We start from the raw sequence: 27,822 nt of genomic DNA on the forward strand, positions 1-27,822 counted from the left end.
CAATCTCCTAAGATTAAGAGGAATTGACCCCAGTAGGACAAAGCTACCAAAAGTAAAGGTCTACGTATCCTACTGCACAGTGCAGGACAACTGGGTTACCTTAGAAGTCTGCTACACCCAAATAACCGACAACTGGGGCTCATGCTAATCACCTAGGATGGGTTCTACGACACTAGGGGGCAGAAGGTGGTCAGACATTAGTCTAAACATGAGTACCATATATATATTTATCTATATATATATCTTACAGTTTTGGCAGAGTACAGGATCTACCTTGGCCAGGGCTCCTCTGGCAACTTCTCTTTTCTCTACCTCTACAAAAGCACTATTACTTCTACCAAGGCTCTTACTTCTCCAAGCACCTATTCCAAAAAAGCTACTGTCAACAACCACTTTTTTCAAGATTTGTATTTGCATCTGTATTAAGTGTACTGTTCTTTTGCAACGTTCTTCAGTAAAGTGTTTTATTTTTGTACTAATCGCACGGGACTCTGTTTACCTCTGTCTGCACCTGCACATATACACACACCACTGTCTACCTTGGGTTATTTTTCCCCTCTCTGTGAGTGGCAGCAGCGACATCCCGGGTGGGTCAACTACCACTCCAGGTTGCCATGACAAGAGCCCAAGGGACCCGCAACAAGCCCGGAGGTTACCGACCATTTGGGGTTATAACCCGGCCATACAAAGCAGACATCAACATCACACCTGTGCACTACTACAGTGCTGGCGTCACAACAAAACAACATCACAATAACTGGCCACATATTTATCCTTTAAAGGGGTTATCCAGTGCTACAAAAAAATGGCCACTTTTTCCCCTCTCTTGTCTCCAGATTGGGTGGGGTTTGGAACTCAGTTCTATTGAAGTAAATGGAGCTTAATTGCAAACCAAACCTGAACTGGAGACAAGAGTAGAGGAAAAAGTGGCCATGTTTTTGTAGCGCTGGATAACCCCTTTAACCCCTTAACGACATCGGGCGTAAATTTACGCCCTGATGCCGGTAAGGGAGTTCAGAGCGGGGCCGCGCGGCGACCCCGCTCTGAACCGCGGCGGTCCCGGGTGCCGCGTGTAGCCCGGGACCGCAGGTATTAGCGGGCACGGTCCGATCGCCGTGCCCGCTAATACAGTAATCAGATGCAGCTGTCAAACATGACAGCTGCATCCGATTACCGGATCCAGCGTCTCCCTGGTGTCTAGTGGAGGAGATCGCTCCTCCGGGATGTTATCCCGGAGGAGCGATCTCCGTTTCTGAAGCCGGCCGGGGACCGCTCCAAGATGGCGCCGTCCCCGGCTCGGCACTCGTTTACTTCCGGCTGCAGCAGCCGAAAGCAAACGAGTGCCTATCTCATGGATCTCTGCAGCATATCTATGCTGCAGAGATCTCTATGAGAGATCAGATCACTTATACTAGAAGTCCCCCAGGGGGGCTTCTAGTATAAGTGTTAAAGTAAAAAAAAAAGTGTTGTTAACAGTAAAAAGCCCCCTCCCCTAATAAAAGTCTGAATCACCCCCCTTTTCCCAGGTTATAAATAAAAGTAAATAAATAAATAAATAAACAAACATGTTTGCTATCGCCGCATGCGTAATCGCCCAAACTATTAATTAATCACATTCATGATCTCGTACGGTAAACGACGTGAGCGCAAAAAAATCCCAAAGTGCAAAATTGCGCATTTTTGGTTGCATCAAATCCAGAAAAATTGTAATAAAAAGCGATCAAAAAGTCGTATATGCGCAATCAAGGTACCGATAGAAAGATCACATCATGGCGCAAAAAATGACACCTCACACAGCCCCATAGACCAAAGGATAAAAGCGTTATAAGCCTGGGAATGGAGCGATTTTAAGTGACGTATATTTGTTGACAATGGTTTAATTTTTTTACAGGCCATCCGATACAATATAAGTTATACATGTTACATATCGTTTTAATCGTAACGACTTGAGGAACATATATAACAAGTCAGTTTTACCCCAGGGCGAATGGCGTAAAAACACATTTCCCCCAAATAAACAAAATGCGTTTTTTTTTTTCAATTTCACCACACTTTGAATTTTTTTCTGGTTTCGCAGTGTACTTTATGCAAAAATTCAGCCTGTCATTGCAAAGTACAATTAGTGACGCAAAAAATAAGGGCTCATGTGGGTTTCTAGGTGGAAAAATGCAAGTGCTATGGCCTTTTAAGCACAAGGAGGAAAAAACTAAAACGCAAAAATCGAAATTGGCTCTGTCCTTAAAGGGTTAAATGCTTCTGGTACTATCTTATCATGCAAATGCTTCCTTAGCTTCTTTACTATAGTCATACGCTTACTCATTTTTGTACAAATGGGATCATTAGAATCTAGAAAAATAAACTATTTACCTCGAAGCCACAGATGTCAATAATTCCTAGAGAGCCGTCAGTCTCCCGAGCACAGAGCCAATCATTTCCTTTCTCCACAAGCCAATCAAAAAGCAGAGCATAGAGGGTCTGGGAGATCGTATCCCTATCGACAAAAAAGCAAGGCTGTCAACCATTTTTTTTTGTAAATCTCTCTGAGTCAATGATGAGCTTACCGAACATCTATGGAGGCTTCCACTGAGAGAGGAGAAAGAGCTCGGTCATAGGAGGTCCTCTAGGAAAAGGAAGATTCCATCAACACAATTACCCATTCTACATTAATATAAAGTGTAGACTCCTAAGAAAATGAGTATAAACCACAATGCAGCCTAGATATAAAGCCCTTTGAATTGAGCTCTGTCTTTACTCTTATGTATATTACTCACTGTCACCCGCTGAGTAATTGATCTCTGAAGTCCCTCAGGCGATATCTGGAGAAGATTGGCCACAATCCTAATCTCCGTAATTCTGAATCCGGCTGCTGCACTGAACGTATCACTCTAGAATCACACAGGAAAAGGAAATGATTTGGGGCCTGTATTCTATCGGCACTCACTTACTGACCCTATTTTACGGCTCTACTATCGAAATAACGAAAGTGATGTCCGTGCTGCCCTTGCTCCAAATTAAGAAAATAATAAAGCAATAATTTACCTCTCTGCGCTCCCCGGCTTCCTTCTGTCCTTCCAGGGAAAGTGAGCGCTGACCTGTTAGCTCAGTGCCCGCTTTCCCAAGTAGGGAACAGCATGAGGGGCCACCTGAATGATTCTTAGATTGTTCGAGCTGCCCATTGAAGTCAGCGGCGGTCTACTGCCACCGCTCCTATTGCACACTGATGTACTGCAGACTGTCGCAGATAAAATTGTGATCTTTCAGCATGTTGAAAGGCCACTATCAGCCGATATCGTGCATGTTGACTTCCATCATGCACTATTACACTGAATGATTATCGACCTAAACGGTTGGTCATTGGCCAAGTAAGGCCGGTAATTTTTCAGTATAATAAGGCCTTTAGAATGTGAGAAATAAAGAAGACTAGGAACAGTTTTTCATGACCACATTGACTTACATGAAAAGAGGTAAAGCAGATGTTTCCCAGCTGTAGGATGGCGCTCAGAATGGCCCAGATGGAAGTGAGTTCAATGTCGGAAAGGCCAATCCCCCGAAGACATTTTTGAAGCACCATAAAGTCCATCTTGTCATTTTTCCCTGGAAGATCACATGCTCGACCCTCAAAAGTCATTAAATTAACACATTCACTATTTTATTACAGCTCTAGATCCAATTATTCTCTTCTCTTCCACACTCTATATAGACTCTAGAGGGCGCCATTATGTCTGGTATAACTATATAGATTAGTGACTGTGAAGGCAACTCACCTGGTTAAGATAATAGTATGTTTCTGGCTCCTGTAAATAAAGTCTTTGCTTCTCAGTCTCAGAGAGTCCATCAAGCAGTTCATAAAAAATGTGGAACCCCCTCTCACCTACAGCCTGAGAGGAACAGGAGAAGTGGTAAGTAACATATCTGCCAGTATTTTAGGAGAACTGAATAAAAGTCATTTGACCAACCTGGAACACAACACGGAACTTCTCAAGGAGATAGTGAGTCACAGAGCACCCCACCAATGCACCACTTAAAGACATGTAAGCAAAGGAACATTAGATATCAAAAGTATGTAAAAACCTTAATACATTTCCCCTGGTGTCTGTATAGTGTATGCAATGCTGTTCAGTGTCGGACTGGGGTATCTGGCGCCCACCAGAGGAATTGATCTTGGGGGCCCACCAATGAAGAACCAGTGAGAAACGACATGTCAGTCAGTGTCTGTGCAGGTTCTAAAGCTGGGGGCCATCGGAGGATCCTCTGGTCCTCGGGTGGGCCAGTCCACCACTGGCTATATTTTATGTTTGTTCTATGTTGGCATCTACCTCTCGAATAATGATGGCCAAATTCAGTCCCAGATCTCCCAGCTGTGCAGTTCACTGCATAGACTCCTCTTTACTGTATACATACATATAACTGGGTCTAGAAGTACTGTATTAGGACACTGACACAATTTTCATAATTTGGCCTTTGTATAGTATTACAATAAATATGAAACAAAACTAATGCAAGTGAATCTGTCAGCTGCAATTTATGTAGGGTCGGTGTCAACACCACGGCAAGTGCCAGGGCCCAGAGCACCTCTAGAGGACCATAGAGAGAGAGGCCCAGTGTTCTAATGTTCAGCCCACTCACTGTATAATAAAAGCATGTTATGGAAGCACAGATAGATATATGAAGGGTACCATGTGCCTCCTAGACCTAACAGTGTCAGTGGGTTGGAACGTTAATTGCAGGTGATAGATTTCAATCTTTAATTCAAGGGGATTAAAAAATGTAATTACTCTAGAGCCATTGTTAGCAAAGCCCCTCCATTTTCACAAGATTGTGTTATGTGGCGTGGAAATGAAGAGAAGCAAGGTGTTTGGCAGGTGACCATACATGTCATGGCAAAGTGGAATGAGGAGACAGACACAATAGCCATGATTTAGTAAGTATTCAACAAAGAAACCAATAATCCTTGGTGCTGTTCACACTATACTTGTTGGTGCTCAGCAACCATAAACCAACAGCTGTTTCTCACTGACACACGCTTCTTCTTGACCCATGAGAAAGCAAGTGTAAGCGCAAAACAGCTGTTGTCCTCATTTTTGTCTGTGTCGCGAACCATGAGGTTGAAGTTATGATGTTTTAAGGACACTGGTGAGTGCCGCAGCTTCATTTACTCTTCTGAAGAAGATTGTGTCACCTGATTTACTAAGATTTACTAAGATTGTTTATTGTGTCTTATTGCTCTTAGTAAATCTGGTGGGTTTTTCACATGGTAAAACTAAATCCAAACCTTCCTGCTCCGCGAGGAGTGGTTGATTTTTAAAATGCAAAACCTGTAAAAAAAATTACGGTTTGTTTAATTGATATGTGTCATATTGATACATGATGCTGGGCAGGAAAAGAGTCCTCTACAGCAGCGTTTCCCAACCGTGGCGCCGCGGCACACTGGTGTGCCGGGAGAACCCGCCAGGGGTGCCGCGGGATCCCGGTGGGAAATGTGCTATGTCACTTTAAGAATCCCGAGAAGCTGCGGCCGCGCAGCTTCTCGGGATGCACGGATCACTTTCATGTTCCGCCCGCACTATGAGCACTATGAGCGGGCGGAACGTTAAAGTAAGCAGAATATAGGAGCAGGAAGTGTCAGCATCCTGCTCCTATATTCACTCCCATAGGCCGCCGGCACTTCATGCCAGCAGCCTATGGGAGGCCGGGACGTGACCTCTCCGGCAGGCGTGATCATGTGACGTCATCACGCCTGCCGGAAGTCCCGTCCCCACGGCTCGCAAGATGGAGCCAGAAGAGGAGGAGAGCTGCTGCCTGCACAGCGTGGATTAGGTGAGTAGGATGTTTTGGGTTTTTTTAAGGGGCAGAGCAGGGGGGATTATTAGTTCATGGGGGGCACCTCGGGGGCATTATTAGTATATGGGGGCACCTCTGGGGGCATTATTAGCATATGGGGGCACCTCTGGGGGCATTATTAGCATATGGGGGCACCTCTGGGGGCATTATTAGTATATGGGGGCACCTCTGGGGGCATTATTAGTATATGGGGGCACCTCTGGGGGCATTATTAGTATATGGGGGCACCTCTGGGGACATTATTAGTATATGGGGGCACCTCTGGGGACATTATTAGTATATGGGAGCACCTCTGGGGGCATTATTAGTATATGGGGGCACCTCTGGGGGCATTATTAGTTCATGGGGGCACCTCTGGAGGCATTAATAGTTCATGGGGGCACCTCTGGGGGCATTATTAGTTCATGGGGGCACCTCTGGGGGCATTATTAGTTCATGGGGGCACCTCTGGAGGCATTATTAGTTCATGGGGGCACCTCTGGGGGCATTATTAGTTCATGGGGGCACCTCTGGGGGCATTATTAGTTCATGGGGGCACCTCTGGGGGCATTATTAGTTCATGGGGCACCTCTGGGGGCATTATTAGTTCATGGGGGCACCTCTGGGGGCATTATTAGTATATGGGGTCACCTCTGGGGGCATTATTAGTTTATGGGGGCACCTCTGGGGGCATTATTAGTATATGGGGGCACCTTTGGAGGCATTATTAGCTCATGGGGCACCTCTGGAGGCATTATTAGCTCATGGGGGCACCTCTGGGGGCATTATTAGTTCATGGGGCACCTCTGGGGGCATTATTAGTATATGGGGGCACCTCTGGGGGCATTATTAGTATATGGGGGCACCCCTGAGGGCATTATTAGTTCATGGGGGCACCTCTGGGGGCATTATTAGTTCATGGGGGCACCTCTGGGAGCATTATTAGTATATGGGGGCACCTCTGGGGGCATTATTAGTTCATGGGGGCACCTCTGGGGGCATTATTAGTTCATGGGGGCACCTCTGGGGTCATTATTAGTTCATGGGGGCACCTCTGGAGGCATTATTAGTTCATGGGGGCACCTCTGGAGGCATTATTAGTTCATGGGGGCACCTCTGGGGCATTATTAGTTCATGGGGCACCTCTGGGGGCATTATTAGTTCATGGGGGCACCTCTGGAGGCATTATTAGTTCATGGGGGCACCTCTGGGGGCATTATTAGTTCATGGGGGCACCTCTGGGGGCATTATTAGTTCATGGGGGCACCTCTGGGGGCATTATTAGTTCATAGGGCACCTCTGGGGGCATTATTAGTTCATGGGGGCACCTCTGGGGGCATTATTAGTATATGGGGTCACCTCTGGGGGCATTATTAGTATATGGGGGCACCTTTGGAGGCATTATTAGCTCATGGGGGCACCTCTGGAGGCATTATTAGCTCATGGGGGCACCTCTGGGGGCATTATTAGTTCATGGGGCACCTCTGGGGGCATTATTAGTATATGGGGGCACCTCTGGGGGCATTATTAGTATATGGGGGCACCCCTGAGGGCATTATTAGTTCATGGGGGCACCTCTGGGGGCATTATTAGCTCATGGGGACACCTCTGGGGGCATTATTAGCTCATGGGGACACCTCTGGGGGCATTATTAGTATATGGAGGCCACCCCTGGGGCATTATTAGTATATGGGGGCACCTCTGGGGGCATTATTAGTTCATGGGGGCACCTCTGGGGGCATTATTAGTATATGGGGGCACCTCTGGGGGCATTATTAGTTCATGGGGGCACCTCTGGGGGCATTATTAGTTCATGGGGGCACCTCTGGGGGCATTATTAGTTCATAGAGGGCACCTCTGGGGGCATTATTAGTTCATGGGGGCACCTCTGGGGGCATTATTAGTTCATGGGGGCACCTCTGGGGGCATTATTAGTTCATAGAGGGCACCTCTGGGGGCATTATTAGTTCATGGGGGCACCTCTGGGGGCATTATTAGTTCATGGGGGCACCTCTTGGGGCATTATTAGTTCATAGGGGGCACCTCTGGGGGCATTATTAGTTCATGGGGGCACCTCTGGGGGCATTATTAGTTCATGGGGGCACCTCTGGGGGCATTATTAGCTCATAGGGGCACCTCTGGGGGCATTATTAGTTCATCACAGCAGGGGATCCTACATACAGGGGGCATCCCACATTCCTACTCGCTTTACTGCACATAACACCAAACAGTGCAGTTACTATGGGAGCCTACAGGAGGGAGAAAGGAAAGGAAGTTACTAGAAATGTGCGGAGCCTAAATTGTTTGTCTTGCAGGTTCTGAAGAGATGAAAAGTAGCTGGAAGAAATCATCATGGCGGATGGAGAGGAAAAGGGAAAGTGACTCCTCAGATCAAAGAAGACGTCACCTGTGAGTCACTCTATGACGGTTTTCTTATTTTGTAGAACATTATTTAGTATGGGTGCCCCGAGGAAAAATTTTTTTCCAAGGTGTGCCCCGAAGTGGAAAAGGTTGGAAAGCACTGCTCTACAGGGCTTCCCTGTCTGTAGGTTTAGTGTTATACAGATGTGGGAATAAGCCCTCATTTTTTCTAATTTTCCATTTTACTATCTATTATTAAAGGAGACTGCTTTAGTGATCTGTACAGTATTACCAGTTAATAGAAAGGACAAGAGAAGCTCAGCCTCCCTTCAGAATGACCTTTGCTCTGTTTATCTTGTCTATGTCTATGGGGCATGTTGTAAAGCATATCACTAAATGCCGTTAAAAAACACCTCAAGCAAGATGGCTGCCTCCATAATAAAATACTAAAGTATCATCTAAAAAAATTGAGGACTGAGAAAATAGGATCAGATTAGAATAAAAAAAATATATCTATATTTCAGTATCTGTCTCTAATCAGTAAAAAGAAATCTAGCTGACTCACTCACTTTAAGGCCCAATAGCTGTGTCAGTCACCTGAGCTAAAACGCGACTGTACTTGCTTTTCAGCTAAATATCCCACAAAGAAGCAACGACTGATGGCGGCTGTAGTAACTCCTGAAAAAGCATCTCAAGTGAGAAAACTTGCCATTTGATGATGTCCATGCGTTCCAGACTCCAGGAAGACAAGGACCTGGGATGAGGTATTAATAATAATCCTTATATTTGTAATCATGTTAGTGTTTCCAAAGATTTTTGAGCCTATGAAATGGAGGGACTAAAAAAAAAACCTAAACGAATAAAAACAATCATGTGGTAATCCCCTTGAATTAAACCTGAAACTCCATTACAATAATGTATAAAAGCTGAACTTTTCCTAGCTATATCTAATGTTTAGCGGGGGTCTCATCAATCAAAACTTTTGAAATGTCTGTGAGTCCAAAAAATGTTTTCTCGTATGTGTCAGTAACCCTGTATTCCAGTACAAAATTATACATTGTACATACTGATGGTTATGTTTATGAGAACACCGATGTCTAAGGGAAATACCTTCTGAAGAACATCTGAAGAATCTGGCCACAGCGAGTAGAGTTACAATTCAATACTGTTTTGGCATTTCCAAAACTTTCCAAGACTGTGAGAAAGTCAAAGATCTAGGAAATAAATTGGTTAGTTAAAGCACCTGGGTTATTTTATATTTTTACTTAAAATACACAACTCTCTGCAGTGTTAAAGGGGTTGGGCCCTTTTTGGGGCAATTTAACCCCTTCATGACTTGGCCTGAAATGGTCTTAATGACCACGCCAATTTTAATTTTTGCATTTTCGTTTTTTTCCTTCTCGCCTCTAAGAGCTATAGCGCTTTTATTTTTCCTTCTACAGGGCCATGTTAAGGCTTTTTTTTTTTAGGATCAAGATTGGCTTTCAATCTATAGTAAATTGTATGACGGAACCCCCCAAAAATATAATTTTTGGGGTAAAATTGGAAAAAGTACAATTTTGTATTTTTTGGGGGCTTCCTGGGTCTATGTAATGCACTTTCCTGTAAAACTGACATCTTATTTTAATTCTATATGTCAGTGCCGACACATTGATATGCATGTTTATATACTTACAATTTTTTTTTTTTTACTGTAAAACTTTTTTTTTCTTTTTTGCAAATAATTATGAATAAAATTTCCCCATTTTTATAATGGTCTAATTTTTTCACCTACGGGGCTGTATGGCATGTCATTTTTTTTTGCGCCATGAGCTCTAGCTTTTGTAAGTATCATATTTGTGTAGATTGGACATTTTGATCGTTATTGTAACAAAAAATCTGCAATTATGTTTTTTTTTGCTTTGTTCTTTTACGCTGTTTATATTTTAATAGATCGGACAATCACGCAGGCTACAGAATATGTTTATTTGTTTTAATTGTATAATGTAATTTTAACTATTACTGGGAGAGGGGCTTTGGAATATTTTTCCCTTGGGGACTACTACCTGCAATCATTAGATTGCATAAACTGATCAATGCTATTCCCGTGCATAGCATTGATCAGAGTTATTGGCGCTCTTCACATAGAGCCTGCCTGCGGGGATCCTGATCATTAAGTGACAGGAGCTACTCCTGACTACTGACAGCCAGCCCCCTTATTGTACTGTATATTCTAATGCATAAGAACATACAGGACATGAGAAGGAGGGTCTGTATCAGTAGCACTGTGTTGGTGCTTGATAAGAATGGAGTCAGCTGTTCTCTAGCTGTTGCAAAACTACAACTCCCATCATCCCTAACGGATGTATTCCCCACTGTAATAATTGTGAAGAATAAGCTTTTTCACAGAGGCACCAAACCACACAGACAACATGCAAAGCACCAAGTTAAAACAAACCAACAGGGTAATGCTATGGGCTCTTACTATTTCATACCTGTAAAGGTCTATCGCCTTGTCTCATATTGGGTGTTGTTAGATATTGTACAATCACTTTTACTGCCTCTGTCTTACCAGATCCTGTATGTCCGCTGGGGCCACAGGGAAATAGAAAATGAAAAGAAAAAGAAAAAACTCAAAAAATGTTTGAAAAGGCTGGGGGGAAAAAGTACTACATAGAAAATACTGAAAAACAGAATGAAGATACATAGAGTTGTACCAGAAGTAGGCTGATATTCAGTGGGTGAATATGTGTGAAGGTATATTCATATTCAAAGTATATTAAAATCAAAGAAAAGGGGCCCCTAGTAACATTTGTTCAAAACATTACATGGGTGCAAAACTGATTTATGCCCCTACAGCCTCGTATTTACACTCCTGAGCCTGATGCACAGCACTGCAGTCTCATATCCATACCCCGTACCTGATTTATACCACTGCAGACTCGTATTAATACCTCCTGAGCCAGATTTATATTACCGCAGTCTCATATCTATACCCCCTGGGCCTGATTTATATCACTGCAGTTTCATATGTACACTCCCTGAGCCTGATTTATACCACCGTAATCTCATATCTACACCCCCTGAGCCTGATTTATTCCCCACCAGCATCATATTCATACCCGAATATGCATAGCAATCCTTGTATGTGGTTCACAGCCTCTTAATTTAAAGGTCAGTAGGGCACACATCATTAGCTTTCTATGTAAACAGTTCTGCTTACATTTAATACTGTATCTACATTAAATTATGAATTTTTCATTATAATATTTTAACAAATTCTTACTGATTATTAATTAAGAGAATAAATGTGATATATTAATTCATAAGGCTTGGGAACAACCATATGGAAGGGTGAAACAAGATTTAATTTTTTTTGTAACCCTTTTAATGCCTCCAAGAAGGCGAGATACAGCCTATCGTCTCTGAGATAAAGTGAATACAAAGTCAGAGGGGATAAGCTTCACGGCTGCCCTGTTATGTCTAAGTTCAGACCAGCATCCTGCAATAGAAAACTGCAGCTTAATCTCAATGATTGTCACATAACTGAAGCTAGCCAGGGAACATAACAAAAAATTCAGTACTAGTGTATATATTCAGAATAATAACCAGCTTGTTTGTCAGAGAAATAGATTTGGGTATAGATAACAAAATAATTTTCCTATGACAATGCAATAGAAGCGCGTCATTCTCGCCCACAAATCTGAATATCTTTCTCAGGTGACAAATGTAATTTCAGAGTTGGCAGCAATAATGAGGAAACAGGAAACTAACGGGAGAGGTTGTACAATAATACATTGTGTAGAATACAGCATTGTTCTATTATACCTCTCTGTATAATAGGTGGACACCTCGCGAACAACAAAAAGATTGCAAAGTCCAACATGGGACTTCTGGGACCCATCGTGGTACCAAGAATTTTTAACAAATGTTATTTCCTTTACTTCTATTCATCTATGATATCTTGGAATTGTTGATTTAACAGGGGCACTAATCCTATAAACCCTAAGTCAACCCTCACTACGTTAAAGTGAATTGACTAATGTCAAAGGCATCTGCCAATGATGTCATATGTATGATGGCAGCCTGACAGCTCGATGACAACTACTTTTCCCCCAACAGTGATCACATCAGGGCTCATATATACTGACCCTTCCCTTTTGGAAACAGCCATTCAGGGCTCAAACAGCAGTGATCACAGCATTGCCTTCTTACCTAGGCCGATGGCAGCAGGATCATCTGGGGCTCTTCTCTGACATGAAGCATAGCAGGCCATGCTGGAGGTAAATGGACAATTCTTTTTTATCGTCATCTTGACCGCCAGATGGGGATACCGATTTGGCAATCACTTGCTTATGAAGTGGCCCTGGGACACATGACAACTGCTTTGTAGTGATGGGGAATGGCCCAAGAGTCCTTTTCTTACTAGTAGGAGGCCCACGGCCCAGTTAACCTTTGCCCTGGATGATAGGGACTTTTTTGGGTTATGCCAAAATGAGAAGTTATGTGTTAAGAGGATATGTGTATAGGGGATTGGCGGTGGTCCGACCTCTGGGAACTTCAATGATCTAGAACAGGTCATGTTTTGAGGATATTCTTAGCATTTCACTGGTGATATAATTAGTTAGTGCATCATGCATTGCCACAGGTGTTCTTTGCATGGGATATCCTTGAAAGATGACCTGTTGGTGGTCCTTGAGTTGGGGAACTCTGATCTAGAGAACAGATCAATTGTCCCCTAAATGACCAGAGTGGCAGTGCGGAGAGTGCTTGATTCCCCAAGGAACGTTTGAACATTCAGCTCTATTCTCGTAGGGGCCCACTGAGCAGCTAGTTATCCCCAATTCTGTGACTTGAGGATACAGCTGATCTTGGGATAAGACCTTTAAATCTTCATAGGAAGAGAGTATCAAAAAGTATTCTTTGTGGTTGTTTTGACATGCACACTAGTTAGAAATCTGAAAAAACACTGGAATATACTGAGACATATAGTGCAAAACATAACTCATACATTAGATCTTACCTGATGAGGATGTTTGGGGCATGTTCAGAGATCCTATACAGAGCATACGCTTCCTCTACTACGGAATAAATATGACTGTGGGGAAAAAAAATACACACTGATATCTTTCTATGTTCACAATACCAACAAAGAGTAAGTGTAATATATATACATATACACTGGATCTCGGGGCTCCCTGCATCATGATTAATTGTGATGTCGGGTTCTCTGATACTATTTGAAAGTTTGCGCTAGTGTACTGACACAGCCGCGTGGCTGTGTCAGTAAACTAGCGCGAACATGTAAACAGGATTGCAGAGATCGTGCAAATGCCTCCTTAAAGTCAACCTGTCAGCAGTTTTTTTTTGCTGAGCACAGTAAAGGTAGTGTCCAATAGAGCTTCTAACCTGAATCAGCAGAAGACTCTTATTTCAATTCATTGTTCCAGCACTAAAATATAAGGTTTAATGCAAATTAAAAGATAAAGCACACAAGTCAATTCCCCAGTGCTGTAAAAGTCCAGCAATATGTTGTCTAAATGGGCCAAATGCCCTGAGGAGTATCCGGATTGGGGGGGGGGGGGTATTGTATGGGAACTCAACAGTATCTGGGGAGAGGACTTACCTAGAAACAAAGTTTGCTCTGTTGATGGGAGGGGAAAGTTACATATTACCTGTCCTAAACACCAACAATGACCTATTCAAGTTGAAGTATTTGGTGATTCATGGAGGATTCGTGTCCAAACCTACTCTAGCTAGAGCGTTACATCAAGCAGAATGTCAGCCTGGAGGTCGTAACCTAGGTTTTCGGGGTATTGAGGTCCACTGGCATGGCATCAGCGGTTTCGATGGCCCCAAGTATTCCCAGAGGTGGTGGATATAAGCAACAGGGTAGCTGGTCCGGTCATCCTAGTCCTTCACGCTGGAGGAAACGACCTATGTTCCATGCGGATGGCCGATTTGCTAACGCTGATGAGAACTGACATGGAGCGGTTCTTGACCTTCTTTCAAGACATCGTTCTGGTTTAGTCTGAAATTGTTTCACGGGTAGTATGGCAGGGGCTCGTGAAGCAGAGGCAGTAGAGCGGGCCCAGAGGTCTATTAACTCAAGGGTCTCTAGATTCGTCAGATCCAGGTCTTGGGTGGTAGTTAGACACAGGCAGCTGGAGGGGGATAACAGCCGCCTTATGTGGCGGGATGGGGTGCACCTATCAGACATAGGTTCGGATATATTAATTTCTGTCACAGCAGGCGGTTATGGTGGATAAAAGTTTCTGAGAAATGGGAGCCTGCACGTACGAGGTGCCCACTCCGCTGGGAGTCCGGCGGCCGGCACACTGCGTCCAGCCTGGTTAATATATCTCCACATTGGAGAGTTTCTTTGAGTGCCTTAAGTTTAAAGACATAATAATAAATGCTGTGGCCGACCCTCGTCCAGCAAAGGTTAAAGATTGTTGTGTCTTTCTTGTTCACTACTTGGGTAGCACATTGCCATGGGGTTTGGGCTTACCTGACTGCAGTCTTACAGGTTAGGATTGCTAATAAAATAACCTTTATGTCCTGGAACGTCAGGGGGATCAGCAATGATAGTAATATGTACTATGTAATATGTACTATGTACTATGTATACAGGACCACTTTAAGTTCCACTTATCAGAAACTCCCTACCGACCCAACCAACTATTATGAAACAGAACTCAAGAATCTCTGTGACCAAGCCTTAGAAAAAGATATTCTAAACTCCAAAGAACATGACTTTATCACTGGTACACAGAAGCGCCTGCCTATTTTCTACTGCATACCAAAAGTTCATAAGAACCCCCTAAACCCTCCTGGCCGCCCCATTATATCTGGAATCGGTTCATTAACTTCCAATCTGTCCAATTACATCGACAAAATACTACAACCTATAGTCCAATCTACTCCATCTTACATCAAGGACACTACACAAGTAGTCAAATTAGTCAAAACTTTCCCATGGCAACCAACCCTTTCTATGGCAACACTTGACGTTCAATCACTTTATACAATCATACAACACGACTTAGGTATACAGGCCATCAAACACTTCCTCACCCAGACAGACATGCCAACCGAACAAATAGACTTCACCTTACAAGCCATACATTTCATACTCACACACAATTATTTTTACTTTGAAGGAGATCACTATAACCAAATCACTGGTACGGCCATGGGCACTAGATTTGCACCCAGTTACGCCAACTTGTTTATGGCATACTGGGAATCCCAAACCATCACGCAATATTTAGAATCAAATCTTATCTGTTGGAAAAGATATATCGATGATATTATTCTTTTTTGGAAAGGCCCCAGCACAGAACTAGAAACATTCATTTCACATCTTAACAACAACCAATTTAATTTAAAATTTACACCTCATATTAGCACTGACAATATAGAATTTTTAGATTTATTCATATCTGCACAAGCTAACAGGTTAACATGTCAAACATACACTGAACCAACAGCGAGAAATAGTTATATTGTTTTCTAGCTGCCACCTTCCACGGTGGCTACTAAACATTCCTACAAGCCAATTCAGGCGCTTAAAGCGCAATTGTACAAACGAGGATACATTCCATATGGAAGCATCCAACTTGTCTGAACAATTCAGACATAAGAATTATCCAGAAAATACCATACAGAGCGCACTGACCAAAATTAAGAATGCAGATAGAACAAAATTCTTTAAAAATGAAATCTGTCACTGGGGAAACCTCTGACTCAGCCAACAGTTCCAAAATTATTTTACCCTTCAACCCTGAATACAAAAAAAATTGAAAAGATCCTACAGAGAAACTGGCCAATTTTATGCCAAGACAAACTATTGACCACAATACTCCCCCAAAAAACACCTATTGTGTTCACAAGGGCACCCAACTTAGGCCTAAAAGTAGCACCTACAATTAGGTCCACACACAATAAACTCTCAAATACTACATGGCTGTCTTCACAAGGTTTTATTAGATGCGGCTCCTGTGCTTGCTGTACGAAAACTGATTTTCCTAAAAAAACGACTGTTGTGACATCCACGACAAACAACTATACATGGACAATTAGAGAACTCCTCACATGTCACACAAAAGGGGTGATCTATATGTTACAATGTCCCTGCTCCAAACAATATATAGGCCGCACAAAGAGAGAATTCAAGACTCGCCTTCGTGAACACCTCTACAACATCAGAAAGGGAAATGAGAAACACCCTCTCTCACTACATTATAAACAAACCCATAATTGTGACATCACAGGAACCACCTTTACGGCAATCCAATCAGTCAAACGTAATTGGAGAGGGGGCGACTTCATTGCGGCCATGTCCCGGGCAGAGTCTAGATTCATATATGACTTCGACACCATAGCTCCAAAGGGTTTGAATGAAGAGTTGGAGATCTTTGGTTTCATCTAATCAATTACTAAAGCCAGATAGGACTTCTCAGCAATTTTCTGGTTCATGTGGTCCTCCCCCACAGCCCATCACATGCCCGGCCGTCTATCAGTGCGGTGACGGACTCTGTGGTTGGCCCTCAGGTTCCTCTCCCCTTTTTTTGACACATCATCCAGAAAGCATCACCAAAGCAGAATTTCTACATAACCAACCACTCACTTTCCCTACACCTAGTTTCTTCTTCTTTGCTCCTGCTTTATATATTTAGATTTATCTGAAACATTATCCTCAATTATTCACCATCTATGGCATACATTTGTCTATATTTGTGAAAAACATGTGACACATGTGTATCTTCACTTTACCAACCTATAATGTTATTTATTGTTGTCTTCAATCTATGTATATGTTTGATACAAATCCAGTCCAGATTTTTGAACCAACAATGCAGGCATGATGGCCAATCAATCGGCCACCTGGCCACTCTTATAAAAACCTGCAATCTACAATCCAAGACATACTCTATACTCATACTCTACAGCCGGGATTATCTTAACTGACATCGGCCGTTCTGTGGCACGGCCGGGTCACAGAACGGCCGGTGTCTTACGCCATGTGAACATGGCCTAATATTGTCGATGAGCATTTTGGGGAGGATTCATAGTGTCTTTTTTTGGCCGTTTTTCATTACTGCTGTCATTTTGCACCCAAACAACGACTATAATTTTGGACGTTATTTGGACGCAAAATGGCGTCCGTCAAATAGTCATGAAAGGCAATGTGTGGTCACAGCCTATAAAGAACATCTTTTTAAAATTCTGATATGGGGCCCTCACTTCTGCAGTCATCTCCAACCCTCTTTTGCTATAAAGCTAGGGGATGACTGTAGAAGTGAGGGGCCAAAAATATCTAAGTAGCATGGGTCATGGCCGTCTTGGCTGGATGGAGAAGAAAGGGAAAGAAGGCATCTACAATGAGAGGAGAAATCACCTACATATCACTGGATTTATAGTGGGCCTCTCAGCTCTCCTGACATGTACTTATATTTCACGGACATTTCACAAAACTTTTAACATCTTTATCTCCTAATAAAATATAGGTAAACTTGCAGGCCCCACCAAGTTACATATAAGACCTTGCTGGACTAACCACATGGGAGATACAATATGTAATGTGATGCATATCATATAAACATGTAGGCCCAGATTTATTAAAGGGTGTAAAATATACACTGCCCATAGCAACCAATCACAGCTCAGCTCTCTGCTCTGGTAAAATGAAACTTGAGCTGTGATTGGTTGCAGTGGGCAGTTTGCACCAGTGTATAGTTTACACACATTGATAAATCACCCCCGTAATGTAGAAAGATCTGACTGATACTCACGGTGGTCTCTCCATAGTTTTGTTGTCCTGGTAGATCTCAGCCATGTCTATGCTGCAAATATTCAGGGCCTTAAATGGATTCACTGATAGAAGCATGTGACCGATGGAGGTCTGGAATGGAAAGACACCATTAAAATTACCATAGTGTTATGTTCAAATACAGGCCTTCATCTCCAAGACATTGCAATGGTGGCATACCCATTACTCACATAAATAGCGTCTCGATGAAACCTCTTCTTCAGGCATAAGAGGACGGCACTTTCACAAACATTCCTGACAGGATGGAAGGATCATACACAGAGATATATTATAGATCACCGAACCCACATAACAAGCACTGACTTACTGTGAAGTGCATGGTAAATTCATGGTAGTCACCAGCTAGGGGCAGTTTACAGTACATTTTTAAATAAAAAAAATCTAAACAATGAAAAATAAACATAATTTGTATTACTGTGTACAGAAAGCCTGAAAGTGAATCTGTATCGACCCAACACTGCCCCCATGCCTCTAATACCGTCCAGTAGCTTTTCTCAATGCATGCCTGGTCCCAGGCTTGCCTTGTCTCGTGGTGCTGGTACAGTGGTGCCTTGGATTACGAGCATAATTCGTTCCGGGACGGTGCTTGTAATCCAAATCCACTCTTAAACCTAAGCAAATTTTCCCATAAGAAATCATAGAAATGCAGACAATTAGTTCCACACCCCAAAAATAATCATTTTTATTCTGAATAACAGGTAAAACAAATGAAACAAACATTTAGAAACAGCCTAATATGTGATTTTTTTACGTTACTGTACAGTATAGCAATCGGCATGTGGGCTATAATGTATAGTAAGTGGATAAACCTGAAAAACAGCAGCAGTTTGTAGATATCAGGAAGTGAGAATCACAGAGCTGTGCAGGAGGACAGTGACAGAAACTTTTCTATACAGCAGTGTGTATAGCTGAGTGTGAGTGCAGGCATATTGTAGCAGGAATAGAGAGGATAGGAAACACAAGGGCTGACAGAGACTGCAGGGAGCATAAAGGAATGAGCAGGGCAGATGTGGGCACATACATGCAGCGCTCTCTGTCCAGGAAGAGAAGGGTTACAGCTATGGAGAGATTACCCCCCCCCCCCCCACAGTCCTGTCCCCTGATGCAAGCTCCAGCCTGAAGTGAATCTGCTATGATTTGGAAGGTGAGGGAGTCTTTCTGGGTCAGAGTACAGTGCTGTAGACCACAATATGCAGACCCTGCCTCTCCCCGACTTTCCCTCCCATCCAGTACAAGGAGCTCTTAAACCAAAGCAATGCTCTTACACCCAGTTAAAATTTTGAAAAACTGTGAGCTCTTCTTGAAAAATGCTCTCTTAAACCAAGGTACCACTGTATCTGGTAAAAAAGTTATTTTATTCTGGTGGTGCGGTGTCAAAGAAGTGGGGCATAGAGCATCCTAGCCCTAGGCCTGGTGAAGATGTATATCCAGCCCAGAAAAAAGTAGTATATATCAGTAACTACATAAGTAGGGTATTGGTGTAATTGTACTGACCTGCAGAATAGTGTTTATTTTTTTTTAACATAGTTATACTCGTAGGGCATCGTTGACAGCTCATTTTGTAGGTTATTAACCACCACTGTGCTCTAAAAGCAGTGGTCTGGCTGGTGTGTATATATAGATATAGTGTACATATTCATATAATACTGTTCATATATACCCCCTTTTACACCAGAACCTAGATCATAATTTGCATACAGTCCCAGAGCAACACTTATTACACAACTACAGTACTAGAACTAGTATTACATCAATCAAATACAAATTTAGGTCAAGTCTGTCATATAAGTTTGTAAATCTTCCCCTTATAGTATGGCCATAAAGTATCACAAGTTAACACATTTCCAGAGGATAGGTAAGTGTCTGACTGTTGGGACCCCAACTAATCACTATAACGGGGGTGCCATGTTCCCCGTACAAATGGAGTGATAGTCTAGTAAACGTGGTGGTCCCATAGCTCCAACTCCTGGAAAAGTGATACATTATAATCCTAGGATAACTTCTTTAGGGAGATGTCTGGTCCCCATGACTGAACCTCAAGCACGCTTGGGTTTTTCTGTATCCATGTTTTCCAGGCAGCCTTAGGGCTACATCAAACTTCTTCAGCCACCAGTAATGAAATGCCACATACTTGGGTTTGGCCAAACCCGAGCGTGCACGAGGTTCGCTGATCTCTAATAACCACCCTTCTGTAAATAAAGTGCCATACTAAATTGCTTACATGGATAACATAAACTTGATTAGAACATGTATGCAACTATAACCAGTAACACTGAACACATATAACCAAAATAGTAAAAAGAAAGTCTACCCCCATCTAGAAGACCCTAAGTATTTGAGGTGCTTACTCTAAGAAGGATAAGTCAGACAGCTCTTCTACCTCTGGACATTCTTCCCCATCCTGAACCTTCAAAGAAAAGAAAAAAAAAAAGTTAAAAAAAAAAGTAGGTTTACTTGCAGCACAATGTAAGACCACTGTGCATCAGTGTCAGACTCATACCTGACCATGGTACATTTATCCAACCTACAAACTTACATTCCTGGGCATCTTCTTTCTTCAGCAGATTGTTCGGAGGAGGAGCTGGCCGTTGGAGCGAGTTTATGAACGATAATCGTTCCGTGGAATAGGGCCTTAAGTCCCTATAACAGTCACCATCCAATCATTGTGATATAAAGAACAACAGTCTTTGGGCAAGAACCCAGATAATGACACCACCACCAACCTGTTAAACCACACCAGTAGAGGATACTGCTCACCTCTTTGCTCAAACACATGTGGTGGTGTGTTTCTGTGGGATCTTCTGCCAGATGTTTGTTCATAGTTAATCCTGTCTTGGCTCACTTTTAAAACTGTGGTTTGGGAACAGTGAACAAGTGAGCCTATTCATGAAATACTGGCATCACACCTCAGGGCCCCAAGAACCTGCACTCAGTCAGAGCCACCACATTTACCCACTAATGGCAGAGGTCACCTTTTGCTGTGCAGAGGAGAGGTCAAGATGCCAGACATCAGTTATTCCTAATTCCTAATAGTTTAGTCTATATCTCTTAGTATAATCTTTTTTTGATACTTTTTTTTTTTATTGGAGAAACAATGTATGCATCAGTATGGTGTGAATAGTTTCTTAGTGATAAAGTGTACCTGTCATCTGAGCCATTGCCGGATCAGCAGTGAATTCCACTCTGCCGGCGGAAGTTCGGGTTTCCATAGCTACAAACACGTGTGAGACCATAATGCGCAACCCACATTGGATGAGAATGGGGGTGCATGCATTATGGTCTCATGCATGTTCATAGCCATGGAGACCTGAACTTCCACCGGCAGAGGGAAGTCAACGCTAATCCTCATGACACATTTATTTAAATCTATAGCTTTCCAACCCAGCATTCCCTGGTGTTGAGAATAAGTATTACACAAATCTGTGCTGGATAGTAAACAATGCCATTCAATAGTAACAAAAACAAAACACCTGCTTCTTTTTCATGGCCATTTGCAGCATGTCTTCTGTGGAATCCTCCGCTTCCCATCTCTCTCTGGGCTGTTGCATGGGTTGTGTAGACTTGGTATGTGGTACCTCCTGGTATATTGTCCACTTGCTAAGGTTTTCTATTGTCAGTCGAGGCAGTAATGTTTCAGAGCTCAACCAACCAGTGGGATCGTTCCTGCCAGGTACATTTTGTGCCCAGTGGACATGTGTTGTAGCTTCATAAGAAGAACTTTGTTCCACCTCCTCATCACCATCTTGAGTAGAATCAACAAAAGATGAGCCGACTTCAGAATTATTAAGTGCCGTCTCAGCCGCCGGGGCAGTCTGGTTTTGGTCGTCACTCTGTTCTTCATTTTCTTTTCTAACTTTGTTTTTTGATGAGCCAAGTAAAACCTGTGGTTCTTCATTTGGGTCGAGCTGCTGCCGAGAAAGTGATCTAGACTCCAATATCTGTAAGGGTCGATATCTAGGTCTGTTCTCTGGTCGATTCTGAATGCTGTTCTTGGTTTCCGTTAATGTAATCTTTGAGTTCCTGCTGGATGTTGCAGGTTGTACAGACACCACCAATCTCTGACCTGTGTTGCATGTAGACCTCTGAGCAGCGGGAGAAATTTTTATAGTCTTTGCAAGATGGTGAATTCGTGGAAAAACTATAGCATACTTTGCATCTACTGTACCGGAAGCGTCTTCAGCCTCACTGGACTCACACAGTTTCTTCATTTTGGAAGCTGAATCTATTTTATTCTCATGTGACGGATTCTTAGCTGTATCTTTTGAATTATTCTTGTCTAAGCTTTTTAGGGTTGTTTTCTCATGGCTAGACTGATTATATTGATTGACAAGTCTAGATGTACTAAGCAACCTCATGGCTGTTCTTCTCTTTAGCTCACACTGTCTACGTTTCTTTCTTTTTCTAAAGGTTCGAAACAGCCAGTCTGTTATCCCTATGGCTCGAGCAACGCTAGCTAGACGCTCTTTTAAGCTTGACTTTTTTGGTGGACCTCTTCTCAGCCATCCGGTTACTCTACGAAAGGCTGATAAAGAGCAGGTTGCTCTTGCATCTTTAGTTATTCCAGAAAACTCAACAGGTTTTTGACCAGCAATTTCACTCTTTTCACTACTCGCTTTTTTTCTATTTTTTTCTCCACTTTTATGATCATCCAGTCTTGTCTTTGCTGGAATTTCATTAATAATTTTGTTGTTGGGAGAAGCATTGGAAAAATTGGAATGTTTGGATTGATGCTCCTCAACACTATGCTGCTTATTTTGAAATCTTTCTTTTTTGGATAGTGAATCAGCGGACATTGCATGCTGGGTTTCAGTTCTCCTGGTTAACAACTGTTCCTTGGCTTCCCTTTGCCTCCTTCTGAGATTTGCAATTATTTGAGTTTGTGAAGTTAAGTGATAGTTTTGTATTTTCTTCAGTTCTGCGTTAGCCTTCTGCCGGGAGGATGAGTGCCTTTGCCTTTTCAAAGTCATCTGTTCCTTGGCAGTTACTGGTTCCTTTGATTCTACAATGTCCTTATTGGAATCCTTCGTAAGAGTAACAAATCCTCTGCTGCACTTTGATAAATTGCGTCCATCTTCTGACGATTGTCCAAGTTTCATGTGCAACAGCTTGGCTTTTACACCACTAGGAAGAGGTTTTCTCTTAGGCAAAGATATTTCTCTTGCCTTTACATCTTCTTCAGAGTCATTTGAATCAGAATCTGAGCTGGAAGCTTCCTTGAAGGTTTCTACTTCACTTTCACCTGGTTCATTCCCAGCCAATGTAGCCCTTTGACTTCTGAGGGATTCAGCATCCTTATCTTTATCATCATCATCTTCATCATCATCATCATCACTATCTTCATCGTCGTCAGTGTTTTCTTCATCTTTACTTTCTGTTCCATCTGTTTTCTCTTCTTGACTCTCTTCAGCTTCCTCTGCATTTGTGTCTTCCTCTTCATCTTTCTCTCCTCTTGAACTTTCCTTTTCATTTTTAGTCTCACCAGATTTGTCTTCCTTCTCAGATTTATCAGTGTCTGAGGCTTCGGTGGAATCCTCACTTTCATTGCTGTCATCATCAGTCTTCTCTTCTTTATCATTTTTGCTTTGTATGCTTCTTCTTTCTGTTACGTCTTCCACATCACTGGACTCAGATGATTGATCGTCTTTCTCTTCTTCACTTTCCTCTTCATCACTTGTGAAATCCTCATTATGAACATGAACTTCCGCTAAAATATTTGTGTTTGGTCTTACTATTCCTTCCTCTGAACTGCTTTCTGAAGGTATTTTGCCAATCTCCAATTTGCGGTCTTGCTCGGCTATGTTAAGCTTAACTCCCTGGCCGCTGATACTTCTCTCCTTTCCCTTTTCTTGAGTTGCATATGTCTTTGAGTTCTTTTTGTTGTCACTTTTCTTTGTACTACTATCTTCCATTTGTTGGGGCACTGCCAATGAGGGCATATTGTTGTAATTTGTCTTTGGTGAATACTTTCGACCATTTTTTGTATTGGTATCACTGGAGGATACATCCTTGTCTGAAAGTTTACTCTCATTTTTGAAGTTAACTTGCTTTGCTTTCGTTGGTGTTGATTTACCTTGTTGTCCTCCTTTGGTGAAGGCAGTAGGTTTTGAATTTTTATTTAATTCTTCATCAGTTACTGTTGAATCTACCACTTTTTCTGTTCGAGAAATTTCATTATTCATGTTCTTTGTTTGCTTCTCGACTTTAGTTATAGCTTCTCTTCTCTTATTATTTGTTTGAACTTTATCAATTATCTTTGCAGTGGATTCACTTTCGGCATTGACCACATCATATGTCCTTTCCTTTTCAGCCTTTGGCATGGATGAATGCTTTTTGACTTTTCCTGAAACTTTTTGGTCTCTAGTGGTCCCAGATTCAATTTCCTCATTACATTTCATAGTGCTTGGCAGCTCTCTATCATCTTTACAGCTTGTCTCAGCTCCAGAAGGGGAAATATCTTTTTGCTTCCTATAAGATGAAATCTCAGTTTTAGATTTTTTTGGCACATGTGACTTTCCCACTTTATTTTCTGAACTTTCCAATTTTTTACTGTTCACTTGTTTGGCTGTGGTATTTGAAGCCTCTTTTGAAGTCCTGCTACTGGAGTGGGGATCTTTAACTAACGTATTCTTGGAGGTATCTAAATTAAGTGCAATTTTTCTCTCAGCTTTGGATGTATTGTCTTTCTCTAAATTCACAGCAGGTGATATCACTAAGTCTTCATGAACATTTACTGGAGTTGGTGAAGTGGATGAACTCTTTTTTATATTACGTGATGATTTTTTCTCTGTTTTAGCAGTACTTGCATTATCACTATTTATTTTAACCTGAGATACAGACTCTTGACCAGATCCGCCTCCTGTTGGATATTCTCTACTGAATTGTTTGTTGGACTCAGAAGTTTTTTCTGATCTGGTGGTACATGCAGATTCTCTATTTGGTTCAGTGGTAAGTGGAGAATTGTTTTCTGATTTGCTCATGGCTGATGGTCTTTTACCTGATTTGGCTACTTTAGGTTCTTTTGTGGTATGTTTTGTCTTTAACACTACCGAGCATTCCTCTTCTAGATCATTGACAACTGTTTCTTCAGTATCAGTCATAGCTGATTTACTTGTCTTAGAATTTACACGAGTGTCTTCTTTACTATTCTTGCCATTAGTTTGAAGCCTTTGTTCTTTTAACTTATCTTTGGATTTCTGCTTTGATCGCTTATTGCTTATCCCAGGTTGTTCCACATCAGAAGTGTCTGTTTTAATTTCTGTGGAAGACATCACAGTGTTTATGATTGTTACATCACAATGGTTTTGACCATCTTTGTCCTGAGGGATATTATCATGCTTCCCCCGAGTCCTTGATTTGACCGGTCTATTTCTCTTCTTAAGATATCCATCTGGCACATCCTCCATGTCCAAATCACCATCACTACTATGAACGACCAAGCTTCCTCTTCTCTGGTTGTTGGTTTCATTTATTCTATTCTCGGTGCCATATTTTTTCTGTTTGCCATCTTCTTTAAGGTCCGATGCTCGCAGTCTTTTGTCTTTTTTATTGTTTTCATTTTTCCTATTTTTGCCCCGTTTCTTGAGCCCAGTTTGTGAGCGATGCATCAATGTAGAGTCTAGAGCCCTTCTTACAGATTAACCTGGAAGAGTAGAATTAGAAACTGTACTGTTTGTAGGGTTCATCTGGATAGAAAATAAAAACCTAGAATGCCAACTCCTCGAATATTAATGGCTATCTTGTAGATTTTCAGCAGTGGATTTGAACCTCTGAAGCTGCAGCGAGCGGGACTCGGGGAGAAGCGGACCGCAAAAGGAGCCCATGACCATGGATAGGTAATGTATGCCGTTTAAAGCAAGGGCTGCAAGGACATTGGTAACAATGTCCATGCAGCCCTTGTTAAACAATTATCGGGCCATGTAATGGGCCCAGTAAACGAGCACCGATCTAGCAGATCAACGCTCGTTCACAGTTATTATCGGGCCCCTATCGGGCCATGTAATAGGACCCTAAGACTCCCTATGATTTCCACACCCAATCAGCATCCAGTGTTGTTGCTGATCCCCCTGTGACTGAATGTAGTGTTCTCCAGAAGCCCAGCAGACAGAATGAATATATATTGAGAGTGCAACCTTGGTAATACATAGTAACTAGCAAACCTTCAAAAATGAGTTTTGTACAGATTTGCTGTGGCTATCAATTTTTTAGTTTGGATTTGATTGACGATTCTGATTCGACCCTACACTCTCTAAGACAGTGCCCGGCCTAGTTAGTATAAGACCTGTAAGTGGTGATGCACAGCTTTGCTGCTTGCCTCCATTTGGCCAAGGGAAGCAATGATGCATAGTACATTGTTGCTTCTAACCTGCTGATGTGTCCCTATAGCCCACAAGGCGCTAAGGATGAAGGTAATTTTCTTACCTTCATCCTTGGCACCATTTGCTGGATATTACTAGTTTATTACACATGCCAATGAGGCAGTTTGGTGCACTGGGGGCAGGCCTACCACCCCTTCTAATAAATATTGGGGCGGAGATCTGCTCTGCTTATATTCATTAGAAAGGGTGGGCAGGCCGGGGCACATTGTGCACTAAGGGAGGTAGACCTGCCCCCAGTGCCCCTCATTGGCATATGTAGTAAATTACTTATATCCCAAAAACGGCAAAGAGGATGAAGGTAAGAAAATTAACCTTCATCCTTAGTACCCAATGTGCTAAAGACCCATATAAACAAGTTAGATGCTCCTCTAGTTCTATGTCTTTCTTGTGGGTAAATGCTAACTGGTTGACTTCTAGTTTACCTCCAGAAGCCTCTACTATAGACTGTAGCTGCAACTCCCAACTGTGCAGTGCAGGTCTCTAAATTTCTTCTTCGTGTCAATCTCTCTTTTGGTCTTTTAATCAGGAAGGAATAGTATAAGTAATGGGAGCAAGCCCAGCCCCACCAGGTTCTGGGAACAAGTTTAACTCTGCAGACTCTCTCCTGAGGAGACCCAACATGTAGAATAAGTTGTGGCACTCACCAGGGATAGTTGCAAACAAACAGAATTTTTTTTTTCCATGTCTGGTAACTGGGATGCGGATCAACGGGCGACGATCGTTTCGCATGCGCACCTGAGGCACGCTTCCTCTCAGGCCTAGACGATCGTCGCCCGTTGATCCGCATCCCAGTTACCAGACATGGGGAAAAAAAAAGTTGGGACTTTGAGAGACTGCACTTTATGTTGTGCACCATCTAGGAGTTGTATTATTTAGTTTTCTCCCGCAATCCATACAACTACCACAGACTGTGAATATATGCCATTGCCAGTAGTGTTGAGGCTTTCTCTAAGGGAATGGATCTCTCTTGATGAGATCCTAAACTCCTCTACACACATCTTTTCACATCAAGATGACAAAGTGCACTTCCTCCCTGCAACAAGTCTGGGTCCATAGCATGCTTCTCCCTGCCTCAGCAGGTTCTCTAACTAGTGTACGCAGGTATGTACGTGCATATGTTAACCCTATACTCACAGCCGAAACAAAGAGAAATGCAATTACAGTAGGACACTGCAATTGGAAGTACATGTTGGGAGAATCTCATGATGTACTGTATAACGTAGAAGAACCCCTTAGACATGTCCCACTGTAAAACAATTAAAATATACTTTTTTTTTTACTATATGCTAATTTATAGAATGTTTATACTATGTTTTTCTATACCTTTTTGGGCATCCACCAGAGACCCAAAGAGGGAAATCTATTAAAACTGCGCATTCGATTAACCATGTGGCGCATCCCCTTTACACAAGGCAATGTGTGGTTAATAACAATGGTTTTATTGGCCAAGAT

At 42.4% G+C, this 27,822-nt stretch overlaps 1 protein-coding gene across 1 annotated transcript in view; it reads right to left on the reverse strand.

Annotated features, from left to right (window-relative positions):
* The window catches only part of LOC138771884 (unconventional myosin-XVB-like), a 39,919-nt gene extending 17,569 nt beyond the window's left edge, over window positions 1–22,350 (reverse strand). The window contains exons 1-13 of the mRNA XM_069951886.1: window positions 21,466–22,350; window positions 20,344–20,402; window positions 18,166–18,229; window positions 17,958–18,067; window positions 13,184–13,258; window positions 10,656–10,749; window positions 9,292–9,395; window positions 3,957–4,020; window positions 3,765–3,878; window positions 3,455–3,616; window positions 2,772–2,885; window positions 2,562–2,620; window positions 2,368–2,491 (exon numbers count right to left, since the gene is read on the reverse strand). Coding sequence (XP_069807987.1) covers window positions 2,368–2,491; window positions 2,562–2,620; window positions 2,772–2,885; window positions 3,455–3,616; window positions 3,765–3,878; window positions 3,957–4,020; window positions 9,292–9,395; window positions 10,656–10,749; window positions 13,184–13,258; window positions 17,958–18,067; window positions 18,166–18,229; window positions 20,344–20,402; window positions 21,466–22,350 — 2,028 coding nt within the window. The remainder of the gene's footprint in view (window positions 1–2,367; window positions 2,492–2,561; window positions 2,621–2,771; window positions 2,886–3,454; window positions 3,617–3,764; window positions 3,879–3,956; window positions 4,021–9,291; window positions 9,396–10,655; window positions 10,750–13,183; window positions 13,259–17,957; window positions 18,068–18,165; window positions 18,230–20,343; window positions 20,403–21,465) is intronic.
* Between the last annotated feature and the right edge of the window lie 5,472 nt (window positions 22,351–27,822).

The sequence above is a fragment of the Dendropsophus ebraccatus genome, chromosome 14 (genome assembly GCF_027789765.1).
Source record: "Dendropsophus ebraccatus isolate aDenEbr1 chromosome 14, aDenEbr1.pat, whole genome shotgun sequence".
NCBI classification, from domain to species: domain Eukaryota; kingdom Metazoa; phylum Chordata; class Amphibia; order Anura; family Hylidae; genus Dendropsophus; species Dendropsophus ebraccatus.